Here is an 18,439-nt window from a genome sequence, read left to right on the forward strand (position 1 = left end):
TTGGAATAAAGTAATTCCAGACTCTGTTCTCTAGTCGGTATGACATGCCTCACTTCAATATGACGTTCTCTGCATTGAGGAAGAGACCAAAAAGTCCAATATATAATTGTCTTCACACGTTTTCTCACATTTGCAGGAGGAAGAAAGGAAACGTTTAGAGGAAGTGGAGCGCCAGCGTCGAGAGAGACGCTACATCTTGCCTGATGAACCAGCAATCATTGTGCACCCTAACTGGGCAGCCAAAAGTGGAAAGTTTGACTGTAGTATTATGTCCCTTAGTGTACTTTTGGATTACAGACTGGAGGATAACAAAGAACATTCTTTTGAGGTAATCATTTTATGTATCGCATATCCGCAAAATCATTCAGTATTTTTGGAGGTTATGTGAGGGCCTTGGATTTGTATTGCATTGGATATGAGTGATCAACTTTGATGGGTTGCGGTGAGTTTTCTGGGCTCCAGAAGCATTGTCTCCTGGCGTTTCGCCCACATCTATGGCAGGCATCATCAGAGGTTGTGAAGTCTGTTGGAAACGAGGTAAGTTTCCAACAGACGAGGGAACGAGGAGGTTTTTATATCTGTGGAATGTCCAGAATGGGAGAAAGAACTATTGTCTGCTTGAGGCAAGTGTGAATGTTGCAGTTGGCCACCTTGATTAGCATTTAATGGCCTTGCAGCTTCAAGGTCTGGCTGATTGCTGCCTGGAGGATCCTTTGGAGGTGTTAGCTGGCACTGATTGATTCTTGTCTGGAATTCCCCTGGGGTTTTTTTAAAGTGTTGCTCTTTCTTTACTGTTCTGATTTTAGAGTTTTTAAAAACTGGTAGCCAGATTTTGTTAATGTTCATGGTTGCCCCCTTTCTGTTGAAATTGTCCACATGCTTGTGGATTTCAGTGGCTTCTCTTTGTGACTAGCCAGTAAGTCAAAACCGTTCTGGAACTTCAACAAGGAAATCAACAAGACTTGACATGGTAGTTGTTAGAGTGGTCCAGCATTTCCATGTTTTGAAATAATATGCTGTGTCCAGGTTGGTTCATCAAGTGCTCGGCTATAGCTGACTTCTCTGGTTGACTTAGTCTGTAGTGACTTTCATGTTCCTTGATTTGTGTTTGGGTTCTGCTTTTGGTGGTCGCTATGTACACTTGTCCACAGTTGCATATTATAAGGTAAACTCCTGCAGAGGTAAAAGGATCCCTCTTGTCTTTTGCTGAACGTAGCTTTGATCTTTCAGTTTTATGCCACAGTTTCACTTTGTGATGAAAAAAAATGTATTTCACCTAGTAGCACAATTACACCAAGTAGCACTGCTGCGTTTGAATTGGATTTTTGAATTTATATAATAATAATAATAATAATAATAATAATAATAATAATAATAAACTATTTATATCCCACCACCATCTCCCCTGTGGGGACTCGGGGCGGCTTACATGGGGCCAAGCCCAGACAACATATCAAAGCAATAAAATCAAAACATAAACAACAAATAACAACATCATCAAAATTACATTAAAAAACCCCAGTCATAAAATAACATTCTAATAACACAATCACGATAACAATAACAATGGGAAAACCACATATACAAGATAAAAACAATTAAAAGACTGAAATGAGATTGAATAGGAGCAGGACATTTACGGGGAACTCATAAAATACATAAAGTTGGGAGGCTAAATTTCCCATTTGGGGGGCGCGAGCTCCAGTAGCAAAAATGTTGAGGGGTGCAAAATGTCATGGTGTGCACCTAATCACCAAAGGCGCAGCGGAAGAACCAGGTTTTAAGGTTCTTTTTAAACATTTCTAGTGAAGGGGCTTTCCTTATCTCTCCAGGTAAAGAGTTCCAAAGTTGGGGAGCCACAGAGGAGAAGGCTCTCTCCCTTGCACTCTCCCTTGATTTGCACAACTTTTATTTATTTATTTATTTCGCGCATTTCAACCCCCAAGGGGGGATTCAGGGCGGCTTACAAAAGGCACAATTCGATGCCAACACAAACAATAAGATAAAACATATATAAACAGTGATTATAAACAAAACAATCAATTATACATCATAATCAATAAAATCAATCTAATGCTCAACGTTCGCCAGCTCAGAGTCTGTAAATTCATTCCACATTGTCAAATCCTATCAATTCTAGTCGTCATTGTCCTTTGTCTATCTGCCAGCTTACCCAAAAACCTGGTCCCATATCCATGTTTTTAATTTCCTTCTAAAAGAGAGGAGGGATGTCGATGACCTAATTTCCCCGGGGAGTGAATTCCACAGGTGAGGGGCCACCACCGAGAAGGCCCTGTTCCTCGTCCCCACCAACCTCACTTGTGATAGAGGTGGGGCCGAGAGCAGGGCCTCCCCAAAAGATCTTAAACTCCGAGGCGGGACGTAGAGGGAGATGAGTTCGGACAGTTGGCTTCTCTGCTTTTCCTGGGAGAATTGTTCACCTTCTCCTTTGGGCAATTGTGAAAATTCTATGCCTGCTCTGTATTGTGTTATAGATCTTCCAAGCCCAGTATCCATAAATATTGCTTTTAGTACTTATCTTCCAAGTAGAGCCTATTTTATTGGAAAGTTTAAGTTTGCCATAGAGTTGGGTGATGATGCCTATTTCTCTGCTTAAGCTTCTCCTTTTCCTAAAATTAGAGTACAGTCGGTTGTCTGCATCCTGGAATTCAGTCATACAAAGTATGAAAATATTCCCTCAAACATTTGAAAATAGCAAACTTTTGGTTTTGCCATTTTGTGTAAGTGGCTCCATTATCCACAAGGGATCCTAGAACCAAAGCCCAGTTGATCCTAAGAGCCCACTGTAATGGCAGTCTCCTTTACTGGATTTTTGTTTGAAGAAAGATTGTAATGCTGATAAGTTTCAAATTACAGAGTTTATTTATTTATTTACTGCATTTATATGCCTCCTTTCTCACCCTGAAGGGGACCCAGAGCGGCTTTTTATCATTTTATTTGCTCGTAATTTTAACGACAGGAATTTGATTTTATTGCTTCTCTTGAAATTTAATAATGTCATTGTTTCGGGCTGTTCATATGTCTTGTTAATTCTATTTTGTTTATTAATGTTTCATTATTTCAAATGTATGTTTCAAATTAGGAGCAATACTGCCGGTACATAAAAGGATTGCCAACTCCTCTCGATATTCCTTTTGCAGGTTTCATTGTTTGCTGAACTTTTCAATGAAATGCTTCAAAGGGACTTCGGTGTTCGGATCTACCGATCACTCTTGTCTCTTCCGGAAAAAGAAGATAAAAAAGATAAAAAGAACAAAAAAGATGAGAAAAAAGAGAAAAAGGAAGAGCGAGATGATGAAAATGATGATCCAAAGCCTAAGAGAAGAAAATCTGGAGATGAGAAGGATAAAAAAGATGAGAGAGATGACAGAAAGGTTAGTGGTCATTTCAAAAATTCAGTCAATTATAAGATTAAAAATAGTCGGAGAAGGAACTGCTTATGAAGTTTTATCACATATCATCCAAGATGGGCTTATTTGTTATGTTGATGTCAATATTTTCAGAACACCAGTGGTAGTGATTCTGCAGTTGTGTTCTTTCTTTTTTTATTTTATTTATTTACAACATTTATATGCCGCCCTTCTCACCTCGAAGGGGACTCAGAGCGGCTTACAAGGTATATATGCATACAATATATTATATTATTAGCATAGTACAATATTAGTGGAGTCCCCGGTGGCGCAGTGGGTTAAAGCACTGAGTTGCTGAGCTTGTTGACCTAAAGATCGCAGGTTCAATTCTGGGGAGTGGCGTGAGCTTCCGCTGTCAGCCCTAGCTTCTGCCAACCTAGCAGTTCAAAAACATGCAAATATGAGTAGATCAATAGGTATTGCTTCGGCGGGAAGGTAATGGCGCTCCATGCAGTCATGCCGGCCACATGACCTTGGAGGTGTCTATGGACAACGCTGGCTCTTCGGCTTAGAAATGGAGATGAGCACCACACCCCAGAGTCAGACATGACTGGACTTAATGTCAGGGGACAACCTTTACCTACAATATCAGTATTATATATTACTATAATGTACTATACCATTATATTGTAATATTACTAGTAATATTATGTGTAATATAAAATATATAATTATATTATTAATATTATATTGTATTGTATTATAATATAAATATTTTATGTATATACATTATATTATATTATATTATATTATATTATATTATATTATATTATATTATATTATATTATATTATATTATATTATTAGCATAGCACAGGAGACAAGCTGGAACTGTCCCCTGTCCCCCCCTCTTCACTCTGGCCCAGAGCGGCAGGTGGTGCTGGGGGAAGGGGTCCCCAACTGATCACATATGCAGGAGACAAGGTGGAACTGTCCCCTGCCCTCCCCTTCACGTTTTTAAAAAGGGTTCAAACTTTTGAATTCCTGTAGGTTTATTAGAAATATATATCTCAACTAAAGCATGTCTTAAAATTAAATATTCTCCATAATTATCTGCTTACTTTAAAACAAGCTTAAATAAGAACAGCACCCACTTGAAGACCTGGGCAAGTTTAGAAATCATATTTCTCCCTTAATTCGTTTCTCTTACAATGGGAAGGGGGGAGGGGGAGTAAGAGCAGAGTTCCTAGTCTTTGAGGGTGTCAGGCCTTTTTTGCATAAACCTGTCTTTGCATTTCTTTCCTGATTTTTGTTAAGCTTTGCATCATGTTATTATCTAATAATTAATTATAGAGAGACGATAAGAGAAAAGATGATTTGAAAGATGACGATGAAATGGAAGATGAGAATAACCAGGAGGAATATGATCCAATGGAAGCTGAAGATGCTGAGGATGAAGACGATGGTACATTGGGGGCGGAAGGGGGTGATCTTGTTCAAAGCAGGTGTAGACTCTTGCTTCACAAGAACAAAGGTCTATAACCTTCTGATGTCTTTACATTCTTTTGACACAGTAGAATGAAAATCTTTAGTAGAGTACATATCCCATTTCTTGTATCTTTTGATATGAAAGTCCTGTTTGTAAGATGGCAATTCTTCTGAAGATAATTTATCTTTATTTTTTGTATGTGGTTGTTGGTAGAACTTCTCTATGGTCTCGTTAAGTTACAAGTTGTTGGTACCTCATTGGAAAACGTGTATATTTTCTGTCAAAGACATTTATAGCAGAAACACACAGCTCTAATGCACTGTGTTCTGTTTCCATAGATAGAGATGATGAGGAAATGAATAGGCGAGATGACAGAAGAGAAGGAAGTCGCCATTGCAAAGAGAGAGCTTCTAAAGATAAGGTACAATAATTTCATTCGAACTGCCTAGATATCCCTTTTTATGTCTTTTTAGACTGCAACCCCCACAAGAGTGTTTTAGACTGCAACTCCCTCAATTCCTAAGAGCCTAGGAATTGTGGGAGTTGTAGTCCAAAGCATCTGGAGGGCCAAAGTTTGCCCATACATGCTGTAAACCACCTGGGTGGGAGAAGAAGGCTCTGAAGACAGCAGCCTTTTTGTAAATATTTATTGGAATCATGTTGACATTTTCGGCTCTAAATGCGTATGATGTACAGGGTGCAGCAGCATAACTTCCTTTTTTCAAAACTTAATAAAACCCATTGTATGAATCAGATTTTTTTTTAATTAGGCACATACCTAAAGTTTTGTTTTACGTTGTTTTGAAGATCAAATTAGGTAGGTGACGTCCCCCATTCTCCATACGCTGAGTAAACCGATTTCTGTTGTTTGTCATGACTCTTGCCAGCATAGCAGGCGTTACATTGGCAATTTCTTCCTGGATGTTGGTCTTCAAATCTTGTAGGGTCCTTGGACAGTTCACAAAAACACAGGATTTCAAAAAACCCCATAGAAAAAAATCACAAGGGGCCAAATCTGGAGAGCGGGCCAGCCACTCCAAATCCTCCCTAATTGAGATAAGGTGCTCTGGGAAGTGTTCCCTCAAAACAGCCATCGGTGCTCTTGAAGTGTATGCAATTGCACCGTCTTGTTGGAACCAGGTGTCTCCTAAGTCCAACCCATTTAGCTGTGGGGAAAAAAATTCCTGTAACATGTTTACATACCGGTCCGAATTCACTGTCGCTGCAACTTCATTTTCCTCAAAGAACCAGGGACCAATAATTCCAGCTGAGGAAATTGCATACCACACTGTGATTTTAGGTGAATGCAAAGGCCTTTGATGCAATTCTCAAGGATTGTTGTCAGCCCAGTAGCGCATATTTTGTTTTTTGACGGATCCACACAAATGAAAATGGGCTTCATCACTAAAAAAAACAATAGCGTCCTCAGGAACGACTTCGAGAAGAACCTCACATGCATTCCTCTGAGAATTGAAGTCACGTTTAGAAAGTTCCTGCACAATCGCCATCTTGTAAGGATGGAAATGAAGATCATCATGAAGAATTCTCCTCACAGAATGATTGGAAAGTCCAAGGGCAGACGCATGTTTGCGCACAGAACGCCGTAGTGATCGCAACATTGCCTCAATGTTCAGGTGATCTAATGGACAGAGGGACTCCAGTTCTTCGTCTTGTCGCACTTGCAGTTTTTTTCTGAATGTAGTGACCCATGTCACAATTGATTTCCGGTCCGGGACAGGGGCCAATGGGGGTAAATTAAAGCAATTCTGAAAGGCGCACTGGGTTGCGATCACAGAACATCCGCTCGAAAAGTAGACCTCAACGGCCAAAGCATGCTCCTCACTGTTCCAACGCATGATGGTGACCGAACTGTGTCAGGACAAAACTTTATAGTCCTGCCTCTCGAACGAGACCACTTTCGCTCTGCTACGTCTTCAACTGACTGAATGGCGCGCATTTAAAAAAAAGGAAGTTATGCTGCCACACCCTGTATTTCCTGAAGCTGGTATCAAAAGGGTATATCAACATATAAGAATTTTGCAGTATTACATTAGTTTGGGCTTTGGGCCCAAACTAGACTATTCCCATAAATGTGAAGCTATTGATCACTAATGTATCCAGTGCGAAGTTATTGACTATTACTACACCTAGTCATGTGAACCATACTTGCAAATAGAAGTAACTCCCATTTATTACTCTGGCATCGTAAGAGCAGTAGTGTGATTTTGAATTTAGTTGTTCTTATTCTCAAACAATTGTATATTTGATTGCAGTCTAGATCTGATTTGTAGTTAAATTGACCACAGATGAAGGAACCTATTATTTAGCAAATGAAGTCTTGCTTTCCAAGTAAGAAGAAACTTGGAAAATCATATCTTTGAACGTTTTCTAATTCTGCAAAATTGAATTCCTATCGAAGATAATGTAAAAATTTGGAGTGGAAATAAAAAAAAACATTTGCACTGTATACAAATCATTCCACTTTGCAATTAGTATAATAACTAACTTTGATAACAATTTAATGCCAGATACCGATGTAGTTATTTTCCTACACAGTGAAGCAAAACGTTTTGAACTGGCACTATTGCAAATATTGAAGCAAATTGATTGGAACTTTCCTAGCTTTTTATGAAAATATGTAGTATTGTAATCCATTTCAAAATTCTTGCATCAAAAATGTACTGGCATTTTAAAAACTGACTATGGTGACATTAAAATAAATAATTATTGAATAGTGTTAGAAATGATCTTTTTTTAATCTAAAAACAATTCACAAATGGCTAATGTATTGATCCTAAAATGTGTTTAGGAGAAAGACAAAATCCAGATGATAACCATTAACCGTGATCTGTTAATGGCCTTTGTGTACTTTGATCAATGCCATTGTGGGTACCTTCTGGAAAAGGACTTGGAAGAGATACTCTACACGCTTGGACTGCATCTCTCACGAGCTCAGGTTCGTTTCTCAAGTTACTATATCGTAATTAATGTTTTTGTGAATTACTGTATATACTCGAGTATAAGCCTAGTTTTTCAGCCCCTTTTTTAGGCTGAAAAATCTCCCCTCGGCGTATACTTGAGTCAATGTTATTTACTATTTTACTCTTTTATTAGTATTATTTTTATTGCATTTATTATTTTACTCTATTTATTATTATTATTACATTTATTATTTTACTCTTTATTGTTATTATAAAATTTATTATTTTACTGTATTATTGTTATTACATTTATTATTTTACTCTTTATTATTACAACATTTATTATTTTACTCTATTGTTATTATTACATTTATTATGTTACTCTCTTATTACTGTTATTACATTTCCATTATTTTACTCTATTATTATTTTTATTACATTTATTGTTTTACTCCCTTTATTATTATTGGAAGGATATGTAAGCACATTTACATTGAAGAAGGTTAGAATAATGGTTTAATCAGAGTTGGACAGCTTTGTCTTAAATTTTATGTAAATATTTTTGAATATTTACTGATGCCTCAATTAATGTAATTTTATTGGTATCTATTTCTATTTTGAAACTTACCAGTAGCAGCTGCATTTCTCACCCTTGGCTTATACTCGAGTCAATACATTTTCCCAGTTTTTTGTGGTAAAATTAGGTGTCTCAGCTTATATTCAGGTCGGCTTATACTCGTATATACAGTAACTATATTGTAAATGTATTATTTTCTCTGAAAATTATGTTTGTATATATTTGGACTTCTTTTGTTATTTTAGGTTAAGAAGATTTTGAATAAAGTAGTTCTTCGTGAATCCTGCTTTTATAGAAAACTAACAGATGCTTCTAAAGATGAAGAAAGTCCAGAAGAAACGGAACCTCCACAGGAGGAAATGCTAGGTATATATTTTAAATATACATATATATACACCCACACATTGCAGGGAAGCAATCCACAGTCATATTTGTCTCATGGAAGTCCAAAAGCATAAATTGTGTGATTTTTGGAATGGGTGAAGGGAGATGCTTTGTTCCCTTGTCATTAAATGTTGACTTGTTTTGCCCCTTGGGTGGCCTGAAGTGAAGAAAACACAGGTAATCATAATAGACTTTTGACTTGTATGATGCAGCATAAACTAGGCCTTCTCATATTAGGACTTGGAAAGAGAGATTCCACTTGAAAATTAGGAAGAATGTCCTGACTGTAAGAGCTGTTCAGCCGTGGGACTCTCTGCCTCAGAGTGTGCTGGAGGCTCCTTCCTTGGAAGCTTTTAAACAGAGGCTAGATGGCTATCTGTCACAGGTGCTTCGATTGTGCTTTTCCCGCATGGTAGGAGGTTGGACTATTTGTTTACTTACTTACTTACTTGGAGCCCCTGGTGGTGCAATGAGTTAAAGCGCTAAGCTGTTGAGCTTGTTGACCAAAAGGTAGCAGGTTCAAATCCGGGGAGCGGCGTGAGCTTCCACTGTCAGCCCCAGCTTCTGCCAACCTAGCAGTTCGAAAACATACAAATGTGAGTAGATCAATAGGTACCACTCCGGCAAGAAGGCAATGGCACTCCATGCAGTCATGCCAGCCACATGATCTTGGAGGTGTCTGCGGACAACGCCAGCTCTTTGGCTTAGAAATGGAGATGAGCACCACACCCCAGAGTCGGACACGACTGGACTTAATGTCAGGGGAAAACCTTTACCTTACTTACTTACTTACATCAAATCATCCAGGCGTCCCCTGGGCAACGTCCTTGCAGACGGCCAATTCTCTCACACCAGGAGTCACTCCTGACATGACAAGAAAAAACTTACTTACTTCATTTCTATCCCGCCTTTCTCACCCAAAGGAACTCAAGGAAGCTTACAATTCCGGCAAAAATTGTGTCCTTTGTGTCTCTTCAACTATATGATTCTTTATTAAAATCTATTCCATGAGAGTGGTGAAAAATTTTTACTTTCCCAGCACCTCTGCATCTGATTAAGCTGACTTGAATATTTAAAGGTTTATTTACATTTTAGTTTGAAAGGGGCAAGAGAAGAACTGCTTGTTAGTTTACAAGGTATCTGCATTGGATGAATGAAGTTGCTCATTCTTCTTCCAGTTTAGATCCTGAGTAATAGCATTCATTATAAACATTTTGTAGCAGCGGGAAATTATATTAATTACATTAATATTAATTATATTAATTCCTGCTCTCGACCCCGTCTGTGTCACAAATACGTTTGACGGGGATGAGAGACAGGGCCTTCTCAGTGTTGGCCCCTCGCCTATGGAACACCCTTCCTAGGGACATAAGATCAGCCCCCTCCCTTTTGACTTTCCGAAAAAAAAAGTCAAAACCTGGCTATTCGAGCAGGCATTTTGAAAAGGCAGTGTAATTAGACTTAGGATCACGGAACAATTGGATTATGAAATTGGATTATGTTTTTTTCTAGGAGACAAAGTGATTGTTTTTATTATTGTCATGGTTTTTATTGATGTGTTAATGCTTTTTAATGTTTTTATGATGTTATTGGCATTGAATTGTTGCCTTGTTAACCGCCTCAAGTGGCCTGCAGGCTGAGAGGGGTGGTATACAAATGTAGCAAATAAATAAATGAATGAATAAAGTTTCCCGATCCATTATAGGAAACAAGATGTTGCTGCCATCACCTGCTACAATGCAAGAATCCAAAGGCGCAGAAGAAAACGTTGGTCTCATTGTTTACAATGGAGCTATGGTGGATGTCGGGAGTCTCTTGCAGAAGCTAGAGAAGAGTGAAAAGGCACGGGCTGAAATGGAACAAAAGCTTCAGTCACTGGAAGAAAAGACAGGTGACCAGATGACACTCAGAAACTTTTATCACAATAGCAAACACTTGGAAGTTAAATAGTGCTGGATTTGAAAAGTGAAGAAATCATGATACATTTTCATGGATGTACATTGGTTTCTATTCAAAAATCATGTCATTTCAGATGAGTATGTTGGTAGTAGTGGCACCAGCAGCAGATATGCAAGTGATTCAGGCTTTTTTGTCCTTTTGTTATATAGATGTCCATGGGGAAGAGCTGGTGTGTCCCCTTTCTCACCAAATGCTCAAGTTCAAGTTATGCTACAGCAGCGATTCTCATCCTGTGGGTCCCCAGATGTTTTGGCCAACCGCTCCCAGAAATCCTAATAGCTGGTACACTGGCTGGGATTTCTGGAAGCTGTAGGCCAAAACACCTGGGGACCCTCAGGTTGAAAACCACTGTGCCAGAGGCATGAAAAGGATATGACATTTGCATCTCTAGTTATCATATTGAGACAGCTATGGTCACCTTAGTGGACAATCTCCGTAGAGAGCTCGACAGGGGGAGTGTGTCCCTGTTGGTTCTCCTGGACCTCTCAGCGGCCTTCGATACCGTAGACCACGGTATCCTTCTGGGGTGCCTTGCGGGGATGGGTCTTGGAGGTACTGTTCTGCAGTGGAGGGTCATACCCAGAAGGTGTTGCTGTGCCAGGCCTCCCAAACTTTGTGATGCAAGAACAATCAGGCCTGCATGACCTGTAACCCTCCAGGTGTTTTGGACTTTAGCTCCCAGAATTCCTAACCTTTGAACAAGCTGGCTGGGGCTTCTGGGTGTTGGGGTTCCAAACACCTGAGGGCACAAAGGTTGAAGAGACCTGGTATACATGATCTCCCATAGCCCCAGCCTGAAAGGCCAGTGGTAAAGAATACCAGGAGATGTCATTTAGGAACAACTGGGGACTGGAAACATGGAATTGCACTATACAGAATAATGTAAATAGCTAGAGATCTGAATAAAAGGAGTATTTTGCTAAATGCATGGGGTCATCAAAATAGAACATTACTGTATCCAATGGAAAAATGCTCTGCCTCCAGTGTTGTGTGCTCAGATTTCCAGTCATGGCAAGACGACTTCCCTTTTTGTTTCCCTTCCAATCTGTTCCCTTTGTATTGTGTATGCTGACCCATCTGATTATGCTAGTTTCTACAGAGATAGTTTTGGATCTGAACCGTTAGGCCTCAAACCATTTTGGTCAAAACCATTATTGATCTTGCCTAAAATCTAATGTGGGGCCAGTGCTGTTTATTCAACATAGTTATTACTCAACTTCGTTAAACTCAGTCCAGTTATCCAATTGGCATTTCAAATTACACAAAGCTTTTCAATTGTCTTTCCTTGCAAGCCTAAATAAAAAGGCTTAAGTAATGCAGGAGCCCCCAATGTCTCAGTGGGTTAAAGCACTGAGCTGCTGAGCTTGTTGACCGAAAGGTCACATATTCGAATCCGGGGAGTGACGTGAGCTTCAGCTGTCAGCCCCAGCTTCTATCAACTTAGTTCGAAAATATGCAAATGTGAGTAGATCAATAGGTACTGCTCCAGCGGGAAGGTAAGGGCGCTCCATGCAGTCATGCCAGCCACATGACCTTGGAGGTGTCTACGGACAACGCTGGCTCTTTGGCTTAGAAATGGAGATGAGCACCACACCCGAGTCGGACACGACAGGACTTCATGTCAGGGGAAAACCTTTATTTTTTTTCCCCTAATCATCAATGCCTTTTACTTTTTCTGCAAAACAACTGCCAGAGTTAGATGCCAGACAGATAATCTGTAACAACGTAATATGTTCACTAATTTTTTAAAACACAGGTTGTTTCAAAGTTGTTGAATGTGTTTCTTCTTCAGATGAAGATGAAAAAACCATCTTGAATTTGGAGAATTTGAATAAAGGCCTGACTGTAGATATTAAGGAAGTAAAAAAAGATCTTGGCCAAGTGCAAGAAAATTTGAAGTCATCAGAAGAGACGAATGTACAATTTGAGAGTCAACTGAATAAGACAATCAAAACTTTGGCTACAGTTATGGATGAAATACACACTGTTCTTAAAAAGGTAAAAACAGATTTTTCAATTCTGGGAAATTGTCTGTAAAGAGGAAGGATGGTAGAACAAACCATCTCGTTTTGTTAACAGGGGAAGATGTATTGGTCTGTATCTTAAGGGCTCCACTCAGAGCTATGTAATTTTGGTGTGGAATTAAGCAGGACATTTTGTGCTCCCCCAGACCCCAAATAAGATATGACGTGCAACCAGTGAATATTAGAAAACAGAATCGCTACTGTTAAAAGTATGCCTGTTAGCTAGGCTGCCTTTCAAAATATGTCATTCCATCTACCCTCTCAACCCAATTGCTCATTTTTGTTTTCTGTCTTCATGCTCAGCATTCTGTGGCCTCTGCATATGTTCAGGCCACATTGAAAAGTTTCATTTTCCCTTAAAACTGGTTGTAAATTTACAAATTTAACCATCTTTTTACAAAATCTAAAATTTGCCCTTTTGTTGAAGTCAGTTTCCGAAAACTCGCTAGACAAGAAAAAAAATTAACTTGCTGCCTAAAGGACAACAAAGAAGGGGCCACTCTTATCTTACGCAGAGAGGAAATTCCAAAATGTAGGAGGAAGCTATAGAGCAGTGGTTCTCAACCTTCCTAATGCCACGACCCCTTAATACGCTTCCTCATGTTATGGTGACCCCCAACCATAAAATTATTTTCATTGCTACTTCATAACTGTCAATTTCTTGCTGTTATGAATAGTAATGCAAATATGGTTTAGCGTTTTATGTAATTTATTTTTTGATCATCTGTTGTGTTTTTTGTGTTTATATTGTGTTTACTGTATTGATGGGCGTGGCCTTATGTAAGCTACTTCGAGTCTACTTGGAGGGATGGATGTGGGGCATAAATAAAGTTTATTATTATTATTATTATTATTATTATTATTTATATCTGATATGCAGGATGTATTTTCATACACTGGACCAAATTTGGCACAAATACCCAATACACCCAAATCTGAATACGGGTGGGATTGGGGGAGGGTATTGATTTTGTCCTGTGGGAGTTGTAATTGCTGGGATTTATAGTTCACCTACAATCAAAGAGCATTCTGAACTCCACCAACGATGGAATTGAATCAAACTTGGCACACAGTTCTCCCATGACCAACAGAAAATACTGGAAGGGTTTGGTGGGCATTGATCTTGAGTTTTAGGAGTTGTAGTTCACCTACATCAAGAGAGCACTGTGGACTCAAACAATGATAAATCTGGACCAAACTTGGCATGAATTCTCCCCCCAAATGTGGGGTTTGGGAAAATAGACCTTGACATTTGGGAGTTGCAGTTGCTGGGATTTATAGTTCATCTACAAACAAAGAGCATTCTGAACCCTACCAACAATTGAATTGGGCCAAACTTCCCACACAGAAACTTCATGACCAACAGAAAATACTGTGTTTTCTGGTGGTCTTTGGTGACCCCTCTGACACCCCCTCGCGACCCCTCCAGGGGTCCCGACCCCCAGGTTGAGAAACACTGCTATAGAGAAAGCCTTCTCCCAGACTCTGGGCCAGGCTCATATGGGAAAATCTTATTAAGTGTTAGTATCAATTATAAGTGTCGAGCCCTTATAATTGATATGGTTCTTTATTTCATTATAATCAACTGCCAACACCGATTCAAAAAATTGGGAACACACTCGACAGCTAAAACTCGCCTGGCAAATATTACCCTTTTCTTTGGCTGCCCCGAGATTGTGGAATGACCTGCCAAAAGAGAGCCAACAGATAAATGAACTGTTGGTATTTAAGATGCTGTTGAAGACCCATCTCTTCTGGCAGGCCTATCCAGTCAGTTTTAACTTACAAATTGTAACATGCATTTTATCGATAATTTTAATCTGCATTTTACCTGTATTTATTTGTTATACATGCAAATGTGACTAGATCAATAGTACCGCTCTGGCAGGAAGGTAATGGCGCTCCATGCAGTCATGCTGGCCACATGACCTTGGAGGTGTCTACAGACAACGCTGGCTCTTCGGCTTAGAAATGGAGATGAGCACCACACCCCAGAGTCAGACGTACCTTTACCTTTACTATGCTAATAATATAATATATTCTCTCTCTCTATCTATCTATCTATATATATATATATATATATATATATATATATATATATATATATCTTGTAAGCCACTCTGAGTCCCCTTCGGGGTGAGAAGGGCGGCATATAAATGTCATAAATAAATAAATAAATACCAATAAAATTACATTAATTGAGGCATCAGTAGGTTAAATGTTTTTGAATCTATATAAATAAAAATGTAATGTTCGTTTATGGGATTAACATAACTCAAAAACCACTGGGCAAATTGACACCAAATTTGGACACAACACACCTATCAGGCCAATGAGTGACCATCACTCACAAAAACACTGAAAAACACAACAGAAGAGACTTTAAAAGCCAAAAAACAAAAAATACATTATAATACACGCACAAACCATATATATATATATATATATATATATATATATATATACACACACACACACACACACACACACACACACAAACACACAAACACACATATTCACAAATACACACACACACACATATATGCATACAAAACACATACACAGACTGGGCCACAGCAACGCGTGGCAGGGGACAGCTAGTATTTACATTAAAATGTAATTTAAGATAAGATTGTCCAACTCTTATTAAATCATTATTCTAAGCTTCTTCAATGTAAATGTAGTTACGTATCTTTTCAATAATCACCATAGTTTGTTGTTGTTGTTTTTTGTTGTGTTAGGAGCGACTTGAGAAACAGCAAGTTGCTTCTGGTGTGATAAAATTGGCCGTCTGCAAGGATGTTGCCCAGGGGACGCCCGGATGAATTGATGTTTTTATCATCCTTGTGGGAGGCTTCTCTCATGTCCCATAGTTTATTTTAACTATATGTTTTGGGGAAAATGCTGTGTGTATATGAATACAGACAAGTGGGAAAGACTGGTGCCGAGAGAGGAGGAGAGGAAAGTGTGCTGCATGAGAAAGTAGGAGAGGAAGGTGCATACTGCACAAGAGAGGTAGGAGAGATGGGTTGCTGTGTGGAAAGGGTTGTGGAAGGAAGATATGGGGCTGAAAGAAGCCCTTCTTTCAGCCCCACATCTTCCCACCCGGACCATCACCTGAGTATAAGTCGAAGGAGGGGCTTTTCCAGCCTAAAATAGGGGTGAAAACTAGGTTTATACTCGAGTATATACAGTATATCTTGATTCTGGTATAGTAACCAAACTGCCAACCCATGTGTTGGGAATTATGCTATTGCTGTCCCTCACTGATGGATTCTTCCATTTTCCACAGGATATTGTGAAGAGTGAAGATAAAGATCAAAAATCCAAAGAGAATGGAGCAAATGTATGACAAACTTGCTGCTGCAAAATACAATGTTATATAATGTAATATAAATCATGAAACTGGAGTGTATGGAAGTGGTGCATGTTTGATTTTAGTAGTATAAATACTTCAGTCCAAGCAAGGGTGTATAAAGTTTTATAAATGTGTGAGCCTGCTTCAAAGATTGCTTGTAATTCATAGCCCTCAATTTATTAGACACTCCTTAAGTGAAAATAATTTTGCATTGCAAAATGTTTTAGGGTAAACTTTGTTATAGTTTCAATGCTAACAAACTTCAACTCAATGGGAAGTAGCAAAGTATTTAATTACAAAATGTTTTCCTTCAAAGTCTAGTGGAAACATTTTTTTTCATTATTTAATAAACGCCATTCTTAGGTTTTTATTTCAATCTAATTAGTCTTTTTAAATTTGGAAATAAATCATAGCATGCTGCTTAATTTTGCAAGTAAAAACTTTTAAAGAAAACTTTGAATTTCTTGTCACAATTTTTTTCCCTTTAAGTCATGACTTTTCTCCCGAAACAAGTTCCTGTTCCGATGCACAATATTGAAATTAAGGAAAATGGTGAGGAACTTACCCACTCATTGATAACTTGGGATTTATATGAAAATAGTAATTTATTATACATATTTTATATTCCTTGAAATGGTCTATCCCTTCATTAATATATTAGCTACTTTTCAGAAGCAGTGTATGAATGGAAAATATTTTGTTGACTGTTGATATGAGGCCAGTAGATGTCAGTATACTGCTTTACTTGGAGAAATCGCTACTAAGTTTATATCAGCTTTCATTAAATTGGCTATTTAATTCAAAAGTAACCTCAAATATTACATGCATTTCACCTGGCTCATAAAAGATCCCAATTTAAGTGGTGACATAGAATTTTTTGTAATAGAACTATATTTTGCTATGTATGGTTTTTTGGTAGCAAAGTTCCAATAGGAGCTTAGAATCAGAAATAAAACACAAGCTCCTGTATTAGATTTAATTATGTAGCTACCAGAGTGCCATAAGATGTGGTGTCAGACTCTTAACAGCAGGAACCCTAAAATGTTTGAAATGGTTCAAAAGTACACTTAATTCTTTTCATTGACTATTTGAAGCCAAATATCTCTAACATACTTTGTGAATGCATCTTGAATAAATTCTTCCCATTCCAACCACACTGAACACTGTACATTATTGTCAACTTCATCCATGAAGTGGTTAGCGCTCCAGCAGAACACAAATTGAAAGAGCCCAAATGGATCAAATATAGCAGGGGTCTTCAAACTTTTTAAGCAGAGGGCCAGGTCACAGTCCCTCAAACTGTATGTATGTTGGAGGGCCGGATTATAATTGGGAAAAAAAATGAATGAATTCCTATGCACACTGCACATATCTTATTTGTAGTGCAAAAAACACTTAAAAACAATACAATAATTAAAATGAAGAACAATTTCAACAAAAATAAAATTATTAGTATTTCAGTGGGAAAGTGTGGGCCTACTTTTGGCTGATGAGAGGATTGTTGTTATTGTTGTGTGCTTTCAAGTCATTTCAGACTTAGGTTGACCCTGAGCGAGGGCCGGGTAAATGACCTTGGAGGGCCACATCCGGCCCCCGGGCCTTAGTTTGAGGACCCCTGAAATATAGCGTAAATAACTGTGTAATAGCCACATTTTATCCCTGTGTAATAACCACATTTTTATCCCTTCGGAGGGTGCTACCATTGCGCAAAGAAAAAGAATTGTGTAGAGCTGACTGGGTCTGTGGCTTTCCATCTCTTACTTTTGAAGCGGGAAAAAGGAGAGGCCCAGACTCAGCCTCCTTGGAGGTAAGACAGTTTTTTCATATACAGAGTAGGCTGGGTCTTCTCCTTCCTACCTCCTTGGACGTAAGAGAGGGAAAATCCCAGACTGAGCTCCGTTTGTATTTCTTTTTCAAATTATAACCTTTGTGGAAGAGGAAGAGGAGAGAAACCCAGAGAGTTCTATTGAGCTGATTACACGAGACAAAATACCGATTTGGGGGGCCAAAACAGGGGCTGCAACTATTCAACTGTGGTGACTATTATGCAGTGAAATACGATAACTGGTGCAGCCTTTCAGTTTCGTATAATGGAAGGTTTCACATAAACCTACATGTTAAAAATGCTTGCAGCTGTGTGTGCAATCTGGCCCGCTTACAGTGCCCACCCCCCAGCAGTTTTCATTGAGAGTGTTTCGCTGCCATCTGTGCCAGTATGGAGAAAATGAATGCACATAAGTAAATGAGGGATCTGACCCAATTACAGTCTCTCAAGCACAGAACCTCTGGATGTATGCTGGAGTAGTATGCAGGTACTGGCCTCGTTGTTTTGGCCCAAGCTTGCCCTTTTCCTGACC

The 18,439-nt window shown here is 38.8% G+C and overlaps 1 protein-coding gene across 3 annotated transcripts in view; it reads left to right on the forward strand.

Annotated features, from left to right (window-relative positions):
• The window catches only part of CCAR1 (cell division cycle and apoptosis regulator 1), a 41,329-nt gene extending 24,091 nt beyond the window's left edge, over positions 1-17,238 (forward strand). For all 3 annotated transcript variants that reach the window (XM_060768887.2, XM_060768889.2, XM_060768888.2), the window contains exons 17-25: positions 137-328; positions 3,162-3,395; positions 4,724-4,835; positions 5,198-5,280; positions 7,669-7,815; positions 8,603-8,723; positions 10,447-10,632; positions 12,493-12,698; positions 16,017-17,238. In XM_060768887.2, the coding sequence (XP_060624870.2) occupies positions 137-328; positions 3,162-3,395; positions 4,724-4,835; positions 5,198-5,280; positions 7,669-7,815; positions 8,603-8,723; positions 10,447-10,632; positions 12,493-12,698; positions 16,017-16,076 (1,341 nt within the window). In that variant the 3' untranslated portion in view covers positions 16,077-17,238. The remainder of the gene's footprint in view (positions 1-136; positions 329-3,161; positions 3,396-4,723; positions 4,836-5,197; positions 5,281-7,668; positions 7,816-8,602; positions 8,724-10,446; positions 10,633-12,492; positions 12,699-16,016) is intronic.
• Positions 17,239-18,439: the final 1,201 nt, after the last annotated feature.

The sequence above is a fragment of the Anolis sagrei genome, chromosome 3, assembly GCF_037176765.1.
Source record: "Anolis sagrei isolate rAnoSag1 chromosome 3, rAnoSag1.mat, whole genome shotgun sequence".
Lineage (NCBI taxonomy): Eukaryota > Metazoa > Chordata > Lepidosauria > Squamata > Dactyloidae > Anolis > Anolis sagrei.